A 19,055-nucleotide genomic window follows, 5' to 3' on the forward strand; every position below is an offset into this window, starting at 1 on the left:
TTCAACTCCTGGGCTCAAGCAGTCCTCTTGCCCCACCCCCCTGAGTAGCTGGGACTACAGGTGCATGCTACCATGCCTGACTAATTTCAAAATTTTTTTTTTGTAGAGATGGAATCTTGCTATGTTACCCAGGCTAGTTTTGAATTTGTGGCCTCAAGTGATCCTCCTGCCTTGGCCTCCAAAAGTGCTGGGATTACTGGCGTGAGCCACTGTGCCTGGCCTGAAAACCAGTTTTTGAAGATAGTTATTACAGTTGAAAGAGCCGATTTTGAATCAAAATTGCGCTGTTGTAAATATACTAAAGCCTAAGAATTCACATTAGCATGGTCATAATTATATTAAATTACTGTTTATGACCCTTCTTAGAGTGTAAGGCGGGACTATTCAAATACAAAGGTTGATAGATATAGCTGACTTTCACTTTAAGAAAACGAAAGGTACACTGTCGAGTGGTAGGCTTACGCACATATTGCCAAAAATATATTCGAGAATTTTTTATGTTTGATATTTCAATGTCGATTAGAGATCTATTTTTCAAAAACATACTGAACTAACATTTTTGTTTTGAATCATCTTGAAATGCTTGTGTGGAATCATTTTTAAAATTTCGAGCGTACCCTAAAATATTAAGTACTTGACAGTGTCCTTTAATGTCTTTTTGTCTATTATGTATAATTATCATAGTATATATGCACTACATTATATACTGGTAACCAAATCTCAATGCCATTTGTGAGACTAGAGCATTAGTTACGCATTAAAGCAGTGTATGAGCTTGTAAATTCAGTGCAGGACCTAATAAAACATTTTATATAATGGAATTTCAAGTGAGGGACTTCATCTTACATTTGAAGTGGACACTCAGCTTTATTTTTAACTGCAAGTTGATCAAAGAGAATCTGTTATTTCCTTTAGAATATAATTTTAAACTTTCATATTTTTATTTTTATAAGTTTCTTTTGCATATTCATTTCACAGAACAAACTTGTTTATAAAACCAAAAAATAAGGGACCAAAAAAATCAGATTACTTTGTCTTGGGTATTAAAAAATACATTTTCACTTTTTTATTTAAATGGTCACTTATCTCTAAACTATCGATCAGTTATGTGAAAAGTTCCCATGTTTTCACATAAAATCTTTATTCAATTCAGCCTTAAGAATGCAAGGTTGTCATTTGTTTTTGTGCCAAGTTACTTGAATCATACTTTTGTGTCAAATTTTCCTTTCACAGAAAATTTTTACAGCTGTACAGGTGAACTGTTTTGATACATTTTTTAGAATTTGCCTTTTTTATTGAAGTCTCTTTTGTATCATTTGTTTTTTTCTTAGTCTTTGTGGTTATGTATGTGTCTTACTTATAGAAATGTTCTGGTTTTTTTAATCTCCTTACCAGTGGTTTTATAATGTTCACTAGGAAGGCTAGTTTTGATCCCATGGTATCTGTTTAAAAAAGTAATTTCTGTGTGATTAGTTGAAACATAAGCATTAAGAAATATGGTTAGAATGTTCAAATAAAAATCTAAAACTAGAGTATGACAAGACACTTACTTAGCCTAGTCTTTAGTGTTACATTTGAAATTAGGAGCTGATGGTTTTGAGGTAATTTAACTATATGACATGTTTGAGTGTTTACTATAAGTAGAAGATACCATGCCTTAAAAGGTATGAATTATATTATTTAATAAATTTAATAGACAAAAATAGTCAATATTGAGTAAATTTAATATGCAAACTAGTTATATGTTTGCATTTAATATGCAAATAATATATGCATATAATATAACTAGTAGATATGTTTGCATATTAAATGCAAGCATATAACTGGTAAATATAGGACTTAATTAACAGATAGATATGACATGACGATTCAGTTCACTAAAAGTGCAACTTTTAGTTTCTATCTTAACTATAACTTGAGAGATTAATTTTGAGATTTATATTAATCTCTATAATATAACTTGAGAGATTAATTTAGATTAATTTAGAATTAAGATGTGTATGTATATGGGTATATGTATACATAACATATTTATACGCAAGGCACACACACTATGAGCACCCTGCAGTTTGTAGGCATTTTTACATGCAAATGTTTTTGGAACCGATAGGCATCACAGGAATAAATTTTATATATTTGAGATTGTAGCATAGCATTAACACTTATGGCAGCAATTTTGAAAAGGGTAATTAAAGCTAGAGATACAGACTGCAGTTATTTACCTTCTTAAACTAGTTGCCTTATTATAGCGTATAAATGCCATGTTGACTCTTTTGAGATAAAGATAATTTCCATATAAAATAAATGATTAAGCTGCATATTCACAAACATGTTTGATTTGTTATTACTTCTTAAGTCATTCATATGACTTGAGCTCCGGGTTTCATTATTGTGTACCCATCTTTGAGATACCAATAGATAAAACATAGTAAGATGAAAGCCAAGGAACTGGCCTTGAAATCATCAAGCTCAGTCTTTGTCTGCAGTATGTTTCAGACCCTTAATTTCTCAGAAGTACAAATTTTAGGCAAACTTCTTAAATTTATACTGGATTATCTGGATGTCTCTGCATATATGTTTAAACCATAGTAACTTAGATTTTGTACTAGAAAATCTCTGACTCTTAAAAGCAGATACAATTAAAGCTTGGTTACTACCAAGAGAAGTCAGAAAGAGTATAGATTTTGGAAGTAAGCACATTTGAGTTTAGATCCCTACCCAGTTACTTACAGAAGTAAGTAGTATTAGACATATCATTTTATCTCTTTATGTCTTTATGTAAACACAGACTGTTCTTGACAATTTACATCAGAATCACCTATGGTACTTGGGAAAAATTTGGATTTCTGGGCCCCACCCATGACCAATTAAACAATAATTTTTATAGATAGGCTTAGAAATTTTGTGTTTAACAGATTCTGAGGCAGTTTTTGTGCTACTGATAGTCTAGAACTTTAGTTTGCTTTATTTGTAACTTAGAGACAGTATCTACTTCAGATGGATGCTAACAAGATTTTAGATTATGCATATAAAATATATAGTACTGGACCAAGGACTTAGCAGCTCTTAGTTGTAGCTATTATACTGACAAAGGGGTTGGCAAACATTTTCTGTAAGGAGCTGTGTAGTACAACTTTTAGGCATTGTGGGCTGGATAGTCTCCATTGCAACTTTTCAGCTGTGTGTTGAGGCATGAACACAGCGATAGACAATACATACCTAAATGAGTGTAGCTGTTTTCCAATAAAACTTTTTCCAAAGATAGGTGGTGGATTGGATTTGGGCTGAAGGTACATGGTTCGCCAACCCTGTATTATGTTTATAGCGTTTGTTTTACAAAGTGTATCTGATTCTGAAAAAATGAAAAATGGTTATTATAGGCTAGATGGTAGGACTAAATTAACAGATAGATATGACATGACAATTCAGTTTGCCTTAAGTGCAACTTTCAGTTTCTATCTTAACTATAACTTGAGATATTAATTTAGAATTACAAATGTGTGTATATGTATATATGGGTCATATTTATACACAAGGCACACATACTATGAGCACCCTGCAGTTTGTAGGCATTTTTACATGCGAATGTTATTGGAACTGATAGGCATCACAGGAAGAAATTTTGCCTCTACCTACTCTCACCATGTCAGTTGACAGGACTCAGGACATGGGAGAAGAGTGAGCTTCCTTTCTGAAGTTGATGGTAGCTGTCAAGATTTTTGAAAAGTTAGTGCCAGGAATTAGGTGATTGGTAAGCAGCGGCCCATTCCTTGCCTTCAGTGAAATGACATCCTAAAAAGGTAAGAAAAGAATACTTAATGATAATGATGGTAGAATTTGATATATAATAAGGAAACCAAAAGCAGTGGTTCTTGCTCCAAAACTATAGGAATTATCAGTCATCTTTTAAATCAATCATTAATTTAATAGACTTTATATTAAGCAGAACAAATTGTAATATTGCCTATGACTAACTTTAAATCTAATATTTTAATTTCAACTAATCATTTAACTACTGACATCAAGAAATTACTAAAGCTGTTGAGATTTCTATCTCATGTCTTGATGCTCTCTCAGAATGTTTATTGGTCTCATGACTTTTGGTGACTTTCATTTCTCCTCCTCTCTCCCATTTCTTCCTAAAAGCTCATGTAAATACCTAATATGTAACTTTAAATGTCAGTAATGGCAATCACTGTTTATTTTCTCTGTCAGCAAAATACAAGAAGCTGATTTACAGCTGTTTAAGGAAATAAGTAGAAGAAAAGGAAAGCTTTTTCTGGGAATTAAAGAGTAAATCAGGTTTTGTTTTGTTTTGTTTTAAGAGTTCTACACAATATAAATAGAAAATGGGTGAGTCCCCATAGTCACTTGTTTGGCTCTAAATCTTATCCACTGTACTATTACTCCTGAGAAAGCTTTGTAGTTATCATGTTATTCATGTTTTAATGACTGAGAAGAGTTTTTACATTGGTACTTTTAAAAAATTTAAATAAATACAAATTGATTTTTGTGTTTGGTAAACTGTGTTTTCTAGGGTGGTGTTTCTAAATGTAGTTTAATCTTTAACTCTGCTTTAATTTGTATTCTCAACCACTAGTTAGCAGAAAATAAAATGTAAGTCAGATAATAAAAAACTTAAATGAACTGTAAAAACCTGAAGCTATTAAGAAAGAGGGACCTAATATAGGTACTAGTTTGTTTGTTTGTTTTTTCATTCATGCATTCTGGCCCACTGTGTTCAGTCTTGTACTTGAATGAAAATGTCAGAAACACCACATTTTTCCTTTAGTTTTCCATGCTTTTTTTTCTTTCCCCCTACCCCAGCAAGTGTGTTATTGTGTGTCAGCATTTTCTGCAAAACTTCCATTTTTTCCACTAGCATTTAAATATTTCCTGTGTCCTAGGGATTGCTCTGTGGATTGCATGATGAAAGAGGAAGGGGACCCTACTGCCCCTCCAGGAGGCTGTGTGTCATGTAGTGGAGAAGTCCAATCACTGAACAGATACCTACATTTAGAATGATGAGTGCCTTGGTGAAGGGGTACAGAGTACTACAGGACACCAGCATGAGGATTGAAGGGAAAGTGTTTCAGACTAGAATACTCCCTTTTTCTGTATAAGACAGAAAACATTTTGCTAACATTAGGATTATAGTTGCTTTTCGTATTGTTCTCTTTGAACCTGCCTAACATTGCAGAGCAAGTAGGGTGAATTGGAAAGATTTTTCAGGTTCTCATATTGACTGTTTTGCTTTTCATTTTTATTCCTTTCTCCTAACAACAAAATAAAGGAATTCAGACAAACATGTCATGTGATAATTAGACAGCTTTAGGTAATACATTATTATTTTTTGGTTTTAAAGTACCTTAAAAATTGGCAGACTGTTTTCAGTCTTTTACTAAGATTTGAACAGTTTAACCAGTAGTGTGGGGATTTGATTACCCTGATAAAGATATGCAAGAAATAAAGTAATAAAAGACAAAAATGTAGGTTTGGAAAATTCAAATTGTAGTTTTATCCATTAATTATATACTTTACCCATTATGTGCTTGTCGTTGTGATAATTATATAAAGATAACTAAAATAACACTCCTAGGCCTTAAAGTAGTAGTTCTTTACTTTTTAAAGGTCAAGGGTCCCTTGAGAATCTGAAAAATTGAGAATCTCCTCCTAAGAAAGTGCACATACACATAAAATTTTAGGGAATATTCTAATTGTCTTTTCATCCTTGAAACCCCAATTAAAAATTCGTATCTTAAAGAACTGACAAGATGATCTTGCTATATGAGCTAGTTAATTTTTATTGCTGATGTGGATATTCATTTAAATAAAGGGAAATTTTAGAAATCAGAAGTTAACTTTATAGAAGGAAAAAGTGTATTTTCTGTTGTTAGGAAAGCATTTTCCAGTAATTTGATTTTTCTGGCACCCTAACTACGAGAAGTTGGCTTTTTAAATTTTACTTTGTTGCAGAAGATTAAATTTAAGGTTGAGTTCCACTTTGTTTGCAATAGTTTGAAAAAGAATAGCTAATGCAGATTTTTTTTTTTAAATTTTTTTCCTTTTAAGCTTTGTGTCTTGTACAATGTGAGTTTGCCAAATTTTCTTCATCTGCTACAGATTAGGTATGCCATTGTTGCTGCCATGTGGCGGCGCACCCCGTGCTTCTTAAACGCACTGACTGGAGGTTTATCGCATCACTTGTTCACATGCACGGAGCCTGGTAACAGCCTCATCTGTATCTTGTTAGCTTCATTTTCTTATTTTTAAAATTTCATTATTTATAAACTCAACATAGCATTTAAAAATAAAGGCTAGTTTTAATTAATTAATGTTACTACAAAAAGTCATTGCTAAAATTTTCATAGTGAAACAGATTTTAACTTTTGTTAAAATGTGCTATGCTTTAATTAAATTGTATTTACTCTACAAGCAGGCATGTTTTACCTGCCATTTTAACTGTATTTGCCAAATTCTAAATATAATTTTGAAAATTGAAATTGAAGCTTATGTTTATGTGGCAAAAGTAAGCTTCAGGACTGGGCTGTGTATTTTTATTGGCATGTAACAGTTAATATGAGCTCTACAAGAATTTGTTTTAGAGAGCTAAAGCTATCAACAGCTGCAGATTTTAAAAATTACATATTAAAACTGTTAGGTTAGATCAGTTGTACAACTTAGTAAATCTTGTATCCTGAGTTTCTGAAGTCTGGTGGATAGATGTCTCTGAAATCATTGGTTTTAGTCTTTTTACTGATAGTTTTGTATAGGGAATTCATCTTTTTCTCTTCTAAAATAACATTTTTCCTCTAATTTATTTCTATTACTTATTGTACATAAATTTTAAAATAAAATTTTAAAATAAAAGGAAAAAAGTCACTTGTCTATCACCTGTTAATAGTTTAAACATTTTGGTTTATTTCCATTCATCCTTCCCCACATGCATTATTTACATATATATTTTTTCTCTGTAGGCATATTTTAATTTGGATCACAGTTTACTACTTAGTATCTCCTTTTCATATGACATTTGTAATTTCCCTGGTCATTATTTTTGAAAATGAGATTTCTTCATGGTTTTATTTCATTTTACTTTCATGCCTGTGAGTATTTTATCATGATGGTTGTCTCTTCACTCTCCTACTCCCAATGATTCCTAGAAAAGAAACTTTAAAACATGTTTCTACTTCCCATTCTGCAGTTTAGTAAAGTGATTTGGTTAACTCTAAGACTTGTGGAGTAATGTTCTGTGAATTCAGGTATACAGACAGGAGGATCACTTCAGGCCAGGAGTTCAATACCAGCCTGGGCAACATAGCAAGACCCCCGTCTCTACAAAAAACAAAGAGAGAAAAAAATATATAATACTTGAGGTAGTTGAATTGCCGTGATTTATTGTCACCAATATTTTAAAATCTTATATTTATTATTATAATACACATTACATTTTTATAACTGGGTTATAACTGATTATTCTCACTTATTTTATTCTAGATGTGACTTATTTATACAAGTTTAGAATTATATATTAAATACAATTATATTAAAAATATTTGCTTTTATGTAAAACACAATTTGCCATGACATTTTTTGTCATATAATTTTGTTTTTGTTTGTGTTTGAATATGATCAAATACTTTCCAAAATTAAACTTACAAATGTATATCAAGATACTATAATTCAAAAGCTGTTTTTATTTGGGAAATAAATAACAATGTGAAAAGACCAGGAATTTGTTCTCCTACCTAAGCCTGATGATTAAAAGACAGTGTAACTATGCAGGTGTTAAACATTTTCTATATTCTTACAGCCATCTCTGTTCATATATCCATTTTAACTCCACACCCTATAAGCCTTTGAGTTTGTGATCCCTGGTGAAGACAGTGACCCACATTGATTTTTTTTTTTTAAGGTTTCTCTCTGTCTCTTTTGCTTTTTCTTTTGAATATAGGACCTATATCTTTGTTAAGGCAAATCCTTTATAATATTACTCAAAAGTTAAAAGTTCCTGAGTAGTAGTATGAAAGAACTAGATTATCTTTGGAGAGCTATAATGACATGCCTATATATGTAGCAGTAATTTAGAATAGGCATCTATTTAGCTTATGTAAAAATTTCTCACATTTATAAACGTTAACAGAAACCATACTTTTGCTTTTTTATAAGATAAAACCACCACCTTAATGCTGCTCAGATATGGAAACCTTAGGTAGTATTACAGGAAAATGTAAGCATATGATAGCAACTAACTTCTTGTTAGTGATCTTACTTAATTTGCTCAGCAAGTATTATAGCATTATTGCAAGATTTACAGAATTCAGGTCTTGAAAAGTTTATATTTTATTTCCATATGTAGATAAGCTTGTCAGTTTACTCTTGGAGTATCAAAATTTTTGTTAAAATTACACAGATTATTAGCAATTTTCAAAGATAAAAATTTTGTTTCTAATTAAACTTGAATTTTTAAGTAACTGGTGCCCCCATGTGGCGAAAGATGTATTTTGCTTTTGTTTAAACTTGGAGAATGACTGTCTTTTCATTTTTCTTTAAAAAAGTGGACATTAGTGTTTACAAAGAAGCTGTTGACCAAGAGAAATAATTTGAATTTTGTAAAGCTCATTGCCATAAAATTCACAGCCTTACCCTGTATTGTCTCAGAAGTGCATGTAATCAAGCACGTACAGTGAGACAAAATATTGGAAGCTATTTAATTACAAATAGCATAGGGATTTTCTGATCTTATATGTGATTTCTTAATGTCTTTGTTTTTGTGTCTCACATAGGTGATGTACAGTTCATTGATTATGAATATTCTGGATACAACTACCTGGCATATGACATTGGAAATCATTTCAATGAATTTGCAGGTATAACTAATAGAGTAACTTATGTAGCTTTGAAGTGGTATTTGCAGAATATTTTATTCTTTTTTAAAGCAAATAAACTGGGAGCAGGAGCAACATTTTCCCATATGTTGTTGACCGTTTTTCTTTGCTTTTGTTTGTCACTGGAGGAAAGCAGAGATGACCAAAATTTCTTCCTTAATTGCCATCAGAAAGTAATAGGAGAAAGATAATGATTGTGGCTTCTGTTGAGACCAGACATAGTATAAGGTGCTTCATAAATCTTACCTCATTTTTTTCTCCACAACAGCCCTACAAGGTAATATTCCCAGTTTACATATCAAAAAGAAACTTACCAACGTCACAGTAAAATACAGAGAACTAAGATTTGAAGCTAATTTTTAAGCATTTAAAAAGCCTTTGCTGTTTCCAGTGTAAACTGGGGCTTTTGGAATGTTGGTTCACTAAAAAACTCAATAACCTTTTTTTGTCTTTGGCTATGAATATTGAAAAGTTGGTCATTTTTACCCCTAACTTAAATTAAAATTACTGGTTTTTTAAATGTAAATGGAAATAATTTAAAATCCATTTTATCACTCTTTATTTAGAAATATGAAATGCTGTAAAAGCTAAAGATTAGAACATACCCCTGAATGGTTTATACATAGTAGAAATTTTTTATTGTTGAATTTATATTTGTGTAAGTTTATGTATTTATGTATTTTTATATACTTCAGATTACCAGACTGGGAAATACTCTGGGGAAAAATTTTAATTTGACATTTCCAGTTGTTTTGGACTACCAAGCTTGTCATATACATATAAGCTGTACATATTTTTACATATCTCATCTATGGAAAGGGAACTAGCTGTACATATAATGAAATATTACCATATTACTAATATAGACAGTCATTGCCGTCGATATGAAATAGAAAACTCCAGTGATCTTCAATGATTTCGTGAGCAAAAAAAGTGAGCTAAAACTTGTGAGTTAGGTAGAATTTGGATGTGTAAAAAACTACTTTTATAGGATATAAAATTCATGAAGGAGCCTAGAAAGTTATGGTACTAGTGAGGTAGATTTAGACCAACTTATAAAGAACCTTGGATGCTAAGGAAAATAGTATGAACTTTGTCTTCTAGGTTAGTATTTTCCAAACTACAGATCATGAAATTAAATTTTTGGGATAATGACTTTTTTTTTTTCAAAGCAAGGAATGGAAAAGAGAAACAAAATATCAGAGTTGGAAAATGTTGTTGGGGTAAATACTGTTGTGTGAAATTTAGTATCAGCTGGTTATATGTATAAGGTCTCAAAAAAAATGTATTCTTGGTTGCAGTGAACTGAAATCACGCCACTGCACTCCAGCCTGGGCGACAGAACAAGATTCCGTCTCCAGAAAAAAAAAAAGTATTCTTACCATGAGTCATGTTTTAAAAAGTTTTATAGCCACACTTTGAGGTGGTTCTCCAAATGTCAGCATGCTTAAGAATTTCCTGAGTTGCTTCCTAAAATGCATATTTTGGGTTTGTGATGCAGCTGGTTCTAGCTACATACTTTGAGGAAAAATTGAAGCCATGAGAATTGATTTGGTGATCAACAGTAATGTGCCTTAGCGTTTAAGCTGAAATACAGAATGATTGGTTTATTATTTTAATAAATGCTATTTACTTAACAGGTACCATTCTAGCCAAAATGGAACTTTTCATTTTTTTATGAAAAAATGGTGGTTTTAGGGATTATTAAGGTATGCAGAAGAGTTTATGTTTTAAAATTTTTCAGTGTATTTTTTTTTTCTTCTAAAGGTGTAAGTGATGTAGACTATAGTCTGTATCCAGATAGAGAACTCCAAAGCCAGTGGCTGCGTGCTTACCTTGAAGCCTACAAAGAATTTAAGGGCTTTGGGACTGAAGTTACTGAAAAGGAGGTAGAAATACTCTTCATTCAAGTCAATCAGTTTGCATTGGTAAGTTTAAATGTACAGAATTAATGAACGGTTCTTACTGTAATTTAAAATGCCTCTAAATTTTTGTCATCTTAGACAATTTCTTATTTTAAGTTTTGTGAATTTTTGTTCAGAATAGTGAAAATATATGACCATTTACAGTATGCATTACCCCATTGCATTGCTTTTAAGACAATTTTGTTTCATTTCCTACTATATCCCTATCCCCTAGAGCAATGCCTGGCCATATGGTAGGTACTCAGTAATTATTTGTTTAATGAGTGGATTCTTATTAGGGTTAAGATTGATGCATAAAACAATTTCTTAGTCTATTCCTTTCTTTACATCAAAGTCAGATTTTACAGGAAAGGAGCTTTTCCACAACACATTTTATAGTTAGATCTTATATGATAAATGTAGGTTGGAAGAACCAGTAGGATTATGTTTTTTATGACTTATCCAGTGTTTTGTCTTCTTGACCTTCATTTGATAAGCAGTTATTTCCAGCTTTATTGGTATCTTAAAGCTTTATTATTAAGACCTACTTCTCTTTTCATGCATTTATATTTTAAAAATTAGCTCATTAAATTATCTTTTGAGAACAGTATGATACATTAGAATGATCTTTCAACTAAGGTGTTAGATAATTAAATGGAATAATAAGCCAAGGCTATTTTAGCTGCTGCTTTTCAGTTTTAATATAATTTTGTACAGTTGACACGGGAAATATTTGTTATGTTGTCTGTACAGATAGACCCTAGTGGTATACAAGTATACCATTTTTATAGTCTTAAAAGTACCGTATGACCAGAGTTACTCAGAATACATCCGAAGTAAGAGAGTGTCCTGAAATGTTCCTTTACCTGCTGTTCTTATATCTATTTTTGGTACAACTACTGGGTCAATTAATGACATGCTCTACAGCTGGTCCTAGGATGTCTGCTGTTTCTATTTATTGTATTTAAGCATGATTTTAGAGAATGTAGGCCTTTCTTTCTCTTTAGGTTACTTAATGAGCTTCAGAATAAACCTAATATTCCATTTATTCATTGAATTAGTTAATTTCCATGTAAAGTACACATAGCTCATCAATTCTTAGTCATCAGTCCCACTGTTTGCTGTTAGAAAGCTGATTTGGATTTCCTTGCAAACTTTTGATGACATTTAACATTTTGGGGGGATACTATGACTGTATCTGTACATGGCATTGAAAAATACCTGTACTTCTGATTCATTAATCAGATACTAAGTACTTATTGTTATTCTAGGTCAGGTGGATTGGAAGAATTTTAAAAAATGCATTCTTTCAAAATGCTTATAATTTAGAAGGCCAAATAAGATGTACAGAATAACTCTTTTACTGGTAAAATTTGACAGTCATTTCTTTTAAAATTGATTTTATTTTAATATTTACTTACTTTTATTTTTATTTTGAGACAGTCTTTGCTCTATCATCCAGGCCTGGAGTATAGTGATGTGATCACAGGTCATTGCAGCCTCAACCTCCCGGACTTAAGCAATCCTCCCACTTGAGCCTTCCGAGTAGCAAGGGCCACCATACCTGGCTAATTTTTTAGTTTTTTTGTGGAGATGAGGTCTCTCTATATTGCACAGGCTGGTCTTGAACTCCTGGGCGTAAGTGATTTTCCCCGGCTCAGCCTCCCAAAGTGCTGGGATTACAGGCATGAGCTACCATGCCAGGCCTATTTTTTATTGGATACAAGGTGTTTGTCACCCAGGCTGGAATGCAGTGGTATGGTCATAGCTCACTGCAACCTCAAACTCCTGAGTACAAGGGATCCTCCCAACTCAGCCTTTCAAGTAGCTAGGACTACAGGTACACGCCACCATGCCTGGCTGATTTACATTTAAGTCTTTAATCTGTCTTGAGTTAATTTTTGTATAAGGTGTAAGGAAGGGGACCAGTTTCAGTTTTCTGCATAAGGCTAGCCAGTTTTCCCAACACCATTTATTAAATAGGGAATTTTTCCCCCATTGCTTGTTTTTCTCAGGTTTGTCAAAGATAAGATGGTTGTAGATGTGTGGTGTTATTTCTGAGGCCTGGGTTCTGTTCCATTCCATTGATCTATTTATCTGTTTTGGTAGCAGTACCATGCTGTTTTGGTTACTGTAGCCTTGTGGTATAGTTTGAAGTCAGGTAGCATGATGCCTCCAGCTTTGTTCTTTTTGCTTAGGATTATCTTGGCTATTCAGGGTCTTTTTTGACTTCATATGAAATTTAAAGTAGTTTTCTCTAATTCTGTGAAGAAAGGCAATGGAAGCTTGATGGGGATAGCATTGAATCTATAAATTACTTTGGGCAATATTGCCATTTTCACGATATCAATTCTTCCTATCCATGAGCATGGAATGTTTTTCCATTTGTTTGTGTCCTCTTTTATTTCCTTGAGCAGTGGTTTGTAGTTCTCCTTGAAGAGGTCCTTCACATCCCTTGTATGTTGTATTCGTGGGTATTTAATTCTCTTTGCAGCAATTGTGAATGGGAGTTCACTTAGGATTTGGCTCTCTGTTTGTCTATTATCGGTGTATAGGAATGCTTGTGATTTTTGTAAATTGATTTTTTTCTCCTGAGACTTTGCTGAATGCTTCTCAGCTTAAGGAGATTTTGAAAAGCCCTTTATTTATCAAGACAGTTTTTGTTTCAATTCCTGTTCTTATTTTATCAGAATTCTGCTGATCGTCTGTTGTGTGATTTTCCTGCCCTTCTGGGATGTCACAACTTTCTTGCATCAGGGCCTCTGTTACTACCTTCTTTTGACATACCTTCTTTTCTTTTTCAAGACTTTCTGTAGCTTCTTTTTAGCTAGCCATTTACCTTCCTCTTTTACTAACTCTTAATTTCCTCCCACTGTTTATTGAGTATGTGCCTGTCACATCTCAAGCATTTGAAGGAATCAATAATTGTGATTGCAATGTGAAATAAAAGGAAACCCTCAATCTTACTCCCTTGTCCTTCATGCATTTCTCAGACACTGCAATCTGCCTTTTCCCTCGCTACTATAAAAAGAAAATCAGGTAAGGCTTACCAATCATGACATAATCGCTAAGTCCAATGTAAATTTTTCAGTCCTTATCTTCCTTGATCTGTCAGTAGCATTTGGCAGTATTTACCATTGATTTAAAAAATATTCTCTCGTTGACTTTGTGATAGTTTTATATATGATGAAAACAAGGAAATTATCAAAGTCTAGTTTCATGAATTACACACTTTATTGCCATACAAAGATAATTTTTTCCCCTTAGGTTCACAATGCTTAAAGGGAGGAAGAACAACCTGAACAAATCTCACAGGGAATATACTCAATAGATGAGGTACATTAACTATATAATGAGTGAGTTCCAAATTATTAAAAGTCCAGTCCAATTAGGATGAAAGCAGGAGAGGATTGAGCTATACCTTTTTACAATTAGTTTCTTGGGCTTGACCAACATAGGAAAGATCCTTGAAGACACCTGAAGTTCCTGAATGCAAGAAGGTAGTGTTAGTGTTGTCATGATGAGACTTCAGAGCTCCAAGGCCTATAGAGGCCTGAACTCTGCTTTTGGAGAAGTAGCTGACAGAGTGCAGCCTGTCACAGACTAAGTGTTCGGAGTGTCAAATTGTTATGTTTATATGCATTTTGAAGTCCACTAGTTGAGGTCAATTACTCACATGGGTTCTGAGAAAGTGTAATGTAACATTCCAAAGAGGAGAAGGAGTTCACCCCAAGCACTCACATATGGAATTTGTGTTAGTGTTCCCCAGAGGGACAGAGCTAATAGGATATATGTATATGTGAAAGGAAGTTTGTTAGGGAGAATTGGCTCACATGATCACAAGGTGAAGTCTCACAATAGGCTGTCTGCATGCTGAGGAAGAAGGAAGCCAGTAGTGGCTCAGTACAAGTTTGAAAGCCTCAAAACCAGAAAAGCTGACCATGCTGCCTTCAGTCTGTGGCCAAAGGCCCAAGAGCCCCCTGGCAAACCACTGGTCTAAGTCCAAGTGTCCAAATGCCGAAGAACTTGGATTCTGATGTCCAAGGGCAGGAGGAGCAGGAGGAAGCATCCAACATGGGGTAAAAGAAGGAAGCCAGAAAACCCGGCAAGCCAAGTTATCCGACTTTCTTCTGCTGCTTTGTTTTTGCCAGGCTGGCAGCCGATTGGATGATGCCAGCCCACATTGAGGGTGGGTCTTCCTCTCCCAGTCCACAGACTCAAATGTCAGTCTCCTCTGGCAACACCCTCACAGACACACCCAGAAACAATACTTTACCAGCCAACTAGGCATCCCTCAGTCCAATCAAGTTGACACCTAATATTAACCATCATAGGGCCTGATAAGACTTCGCATTCTCCTAGGGTGTGGGAGTAGTTGCATTTTCTTACATACAGGATCTGATAGTTCTCATATTTGTGGGGTTTTTTTCCCCCTCCAGTATGGAGTCTCTATCGCCCAGCCTCGAGTGCAGTGGCGCAATCTGGGCTCACTGCAACCTCTGCCTCCTGGGTTCAAGCAGTTCTCTGGCCTCAGTAGGTGGGATTATAGGCGTTTGCCGGTACACCCGGCTGATTTTTGTGTTTTTGGTAGAGACGGAGTTTCACCATGTCAGCCAGGCTGGTCTTGAACTCCTGACCTCAAATGATCCACCCACCTTGGCCTTCCCGAGTGTTGGGATTACAGGTGTGAGCCACCTCACCTGGCCATATTCTTGCAGGGAGGGGGAATACATCATTTTAAAGCCGTGTGACAAATTCTCTTTTTGTACTGTCTTGCTCAGTCTCTTAATCTGGCTCCTCTTTCCTCCTCTTCTCCCAGCCCTCTTACATGTTAGTAGTATTCCCTAGTGTTCTGATTTGGGTCTACCCCTTCCAAGTCTGTTCTTGCTTCCTAAAATGTTCTTGATTTCATCCCCTTCTCCCTTTATTTTTGACTTTTGATTGAGAACTTAATATCTTACTAACATTAGCCTTTGCTGGTCTCTTTGCCTTCAGTTTGTTGTTGTTGTTGTTTTTCCTGTCTTTAATTTATCGTGTTTATTAAGAAAGTGATCCTTTCTAGTAATTAGAATTTAATTTGTCAATTAGTTTGTGTCACTTTTCTATTTTATGGCTCCCTGTGACCTACAGAATGAAATCCAAATGACAGCATCTGCAAACTCTTATTTCCCACTACTTCACACCTCCTACATCAGCCCTAGCGGAGTCATTTTGTGCCGACATACTCCATGATGTTTCATGTCTGTGTACTTAGAAGCTTATTCCTTCTACCTGGAATGCCCTTTACAGATTTCTTTCCCTGCATCCCTTTACAGATTTCTCTTATTCCTTATGGATGTGTCTTAAGTGCTGTTTCCTCCTCAGATAGTTTATGAAGCTGCTTTGATAAAAAGAAAAGCAGGTCTGAATAATAAGATCAGGGTATACGTGTTTTGAAATATTACAAATGGTTAGTAAATGTTTAGTGCTCAGGCCATGATACAGACTTCTGAAGATTATAAGACTTCACTTGTCATTGATTGTTTAATGTTGAGATGGTGGCAAACAAAAGTAGGTATATGCATTATAAAACCAAACAGAGTATACATAATGACTTTGAGGAGTTTTTCTTTTTTTTCTTTTTTCCCCATTATATGCACACTTGGGATTTATTTTAGTTATTTACTTACCATATAAAGCTTTGAATATTTCTTTGCAACAGGGGTGAGTAGTGTAGAAATTAAAAGACCTTTTAACAGAGAGACTTACATATCCATAACCTCCAAATGTAAAAGAAATAGTATAGTTACAGAATTTATTATTTTTTGGGGTGTACTTATATTTTGGGGGGATGCAAATGACCAATGGGCTATTTTCTGCCTTTGCTTCTCATCCATTTAGAATCCACTGTTATATATTAATTTATCACTTTTCCCCCTATAAAAATGGTTGCCTACACAAATGAGATTTCAGTGAGATTTTATGGATAATGCTTCTTTAGTGTAGAATCATTTAATTTATTTAAGTATATGAATAAAAACTAATTGAGAAATATAGTTACCATCTCTGCTTGACAATGGTGAGAAGAGCTAAGTTGGTATGTTTTTAAAATGCAGAATGATTCTTGATTTCTCAGTCTTTTCCACTACAGAATAAATTTAGTAGGAAGAAGAGATTAGGATACCATCTATAGGTGATTTTATATCAATGTAAAATATGCAAGGCGATTTAGACTAGTGGTTCTCAAAGTTTTCAATCTTAGGACCTCTACACACTTAAAATTTTTTTGAAGACCTCTACAAGCTTTTGTCTTTGTGAATTAATTGGCATTATTTACCATATTAGAAGTCAAAATTCAAACATTTAAGTATATATATATATATATTTAAAATAAACTCATTACATTAACGTAAATACCATAAATAGAATAACTATTTTTCAAAACAAAAAACAATTTAGTGAGAAGAATGGCATTATTTTACACTTCTGCAAATTTCTTTAATGTCTGGTTTAATAGAATACAGCGGGATTCCCATATCTGCTTCTGCATTACATCTTTTGTGATGGATTGTTTCATTTCAAGTATATGAAAAAAAGTTTCACACATGCATGCTGGAAAAGAGGAGTATTTTGCCTTTTCAGATAATTGTGGATATTCTTTTTTGATACTAGACCAAAACTCAACAAGTGATAGTTTCTTAAAGGTTAGTTGCTGTGAATAATCTGAACATATCAATTAACTTTTTACTGTATTACATTAAGATCTACTGGTTTATCTTGCAGATTGAATGATTCTTTTACCTGTATGTGATTTGGTAATTTTAGCTTATTAGTTATTTGGAAAATAATTGATTCATTGAGTTGTATAGATCTTCCAAATGTTGACACATCTCATTATAAGATAGCTAAAGATCACATGTGTTGATATCACCACCAGTGTCATCAGAAAAACTTACAGTACTATATTGAGAAGCTGTTAAGCTCACAGAATCACATACAACTTTTCTCATGTTCTAATTTTAGGGTGAAAACTTGAATTTTATCATTGGCAACAAATACTGTCAGTTATTTTCACTGAAATGACAAGTTATCTTTTTTATAGTTGGGAAAATGTCTGCCAAATACCCAAGTCTGATAACTCTAGTTTGATAACTCTAGTTTGTATATTAGTCATTTTTTTTCAAGTAAAAATGGTGTTGCATTAAAAATGTGCAAATTCAACTCAAAAGTCAGTTACCTAAGTGTTTTTCCTGAGACAACCATTGTACTTTGGATATGCAGTAGACATGCTTTATATGTACTGCCTATTTCCTCCCACAGAATACTAGAGCTTGTATTTCAGGGTAGAGATTTGATAAAATTAATAGTTTTAATGGTTTCACAAAGGACATTCTTTAGTGGCTTTTTACTGTTATTGTGTGATGGTGAAGAATAAAACTGTTATACTAGTGTGATTTGCTACGACTGCCTTGACTTAAGGTAACAGTAGCTTCACCCTCCACTGCTTTTGAACCATTGGTGTAAACGTTAACATAGTCAAAAAGGCAAGTAACATATCAGTGTAATTATGAAAGTAATTTTGGGCCTCTGAAACCTCCCATGGGTTCATCGACCACTTTAAGAACCTCTGATGTAGACTTTGAAAAGAAGAAAGTCCTCTAATTTCGTAACTTCATTTCTCAATACCCGATACACTTTTTTAGATAGAAGACCATTTTTGAAAATCTTTATCATTTTTAATCATTCTGGTTTCATGTAGTAAGAATAGCTAGCATCCTATTGAATATTTGTTATATGCCAGGTATAGGCACTATTATGACCTACATTTTACAGATGAGGAAATAAAGGCACCGTGTTTGGTGCTTAAAGCCACACACCAGAGCCCAGCTTTTTTTTTTTTTTTAAACTATTATGCTTCATGTGCAAGTGACTTTACTTGTTTAGTCTTTGCTACATTGTTTATTCTTTTCTATCCCTGTATTAGATAAGAAATTATATTCTTGTTCTTTTTTTTTTTTTTTTTTAAGAGATAGGGTCTCACTCTGTTGCCCAGGCTGGAGTGCAGTGGCGTGCTCCTCACTGCAGCCTTGAACTCCTGGGCTCTAGTGATCACCAGCCTCCTGAAGAGCTGGATGGTTAGTGATATTTTTTGGGGAAGCCAAAACCAAAGTGCAGTGTGCTTTTTAAATAGAGATCTTTAGGTTGAAAATTTGTTTTTACATATATTATTTCCTTTAGTCTTTAAAACAATCCTATGTAGAATACAGAATGGCTGATATTCCCA

The 19,055-nt window shown here is 33.7% G+C and overlaps 1 protein-coding gene across 7 annotated transcripts in view; it reads left to right on the forward strand.

Moving 5' to 3' along the window:
• Positions 1 to 19,055, forward strand: part of ETNK1 (ethanolamine kinase 1) — a 61,696-nt gene that overhangs the window by 35,516 nt on the left and 7,125 nt on the right. The window contains exons 5-8 of one of the 7 annotated variants that reach the window (XR_012420074.1): positions 6,124 to 6,226; positions 8,787 to 8,870; positions 10,656 to 10,816; positions 17,289 to 17,475. Coding sequence is in view for 2 of the 7 variants with exons in the window: in XM_045364860.2 (XP_045220795.1) it covers positions 8,787 to 8,870; positions 10,656 to 10,816 (245 nt within the window). In the remaining 5 variants the exon portion in view is untranslated. Of the gene's footprint in view, positions 1 to 3,650; positions 4,617 to 6,123; positions 6,249 to 8,786; positions 8,871 to 10,655; positions 10,817 to 17,288; positions 17,476 to 19,055 lie in introns of those variants that run through there. The other 6 variants (XR_012420071.1, XR_012420072.1, XR_012420073.1 and 3 more) reach the window with 6 other exon arrangements.

The sequence above is a fragment of the Macaca fascicularis genome, chromosome 11 (assembly GCF_037993035.2).
Source record: "Macaca fascicularis isolate 582-1 chromosome 11, T2T-MFA8v1.1".
NCBI classification, from domain to species: Eukaryota; Metazoa; Chordata; class Mammalia; order Primates; family Cercopithecidae; genus Macaca; species Macaca fascicularis.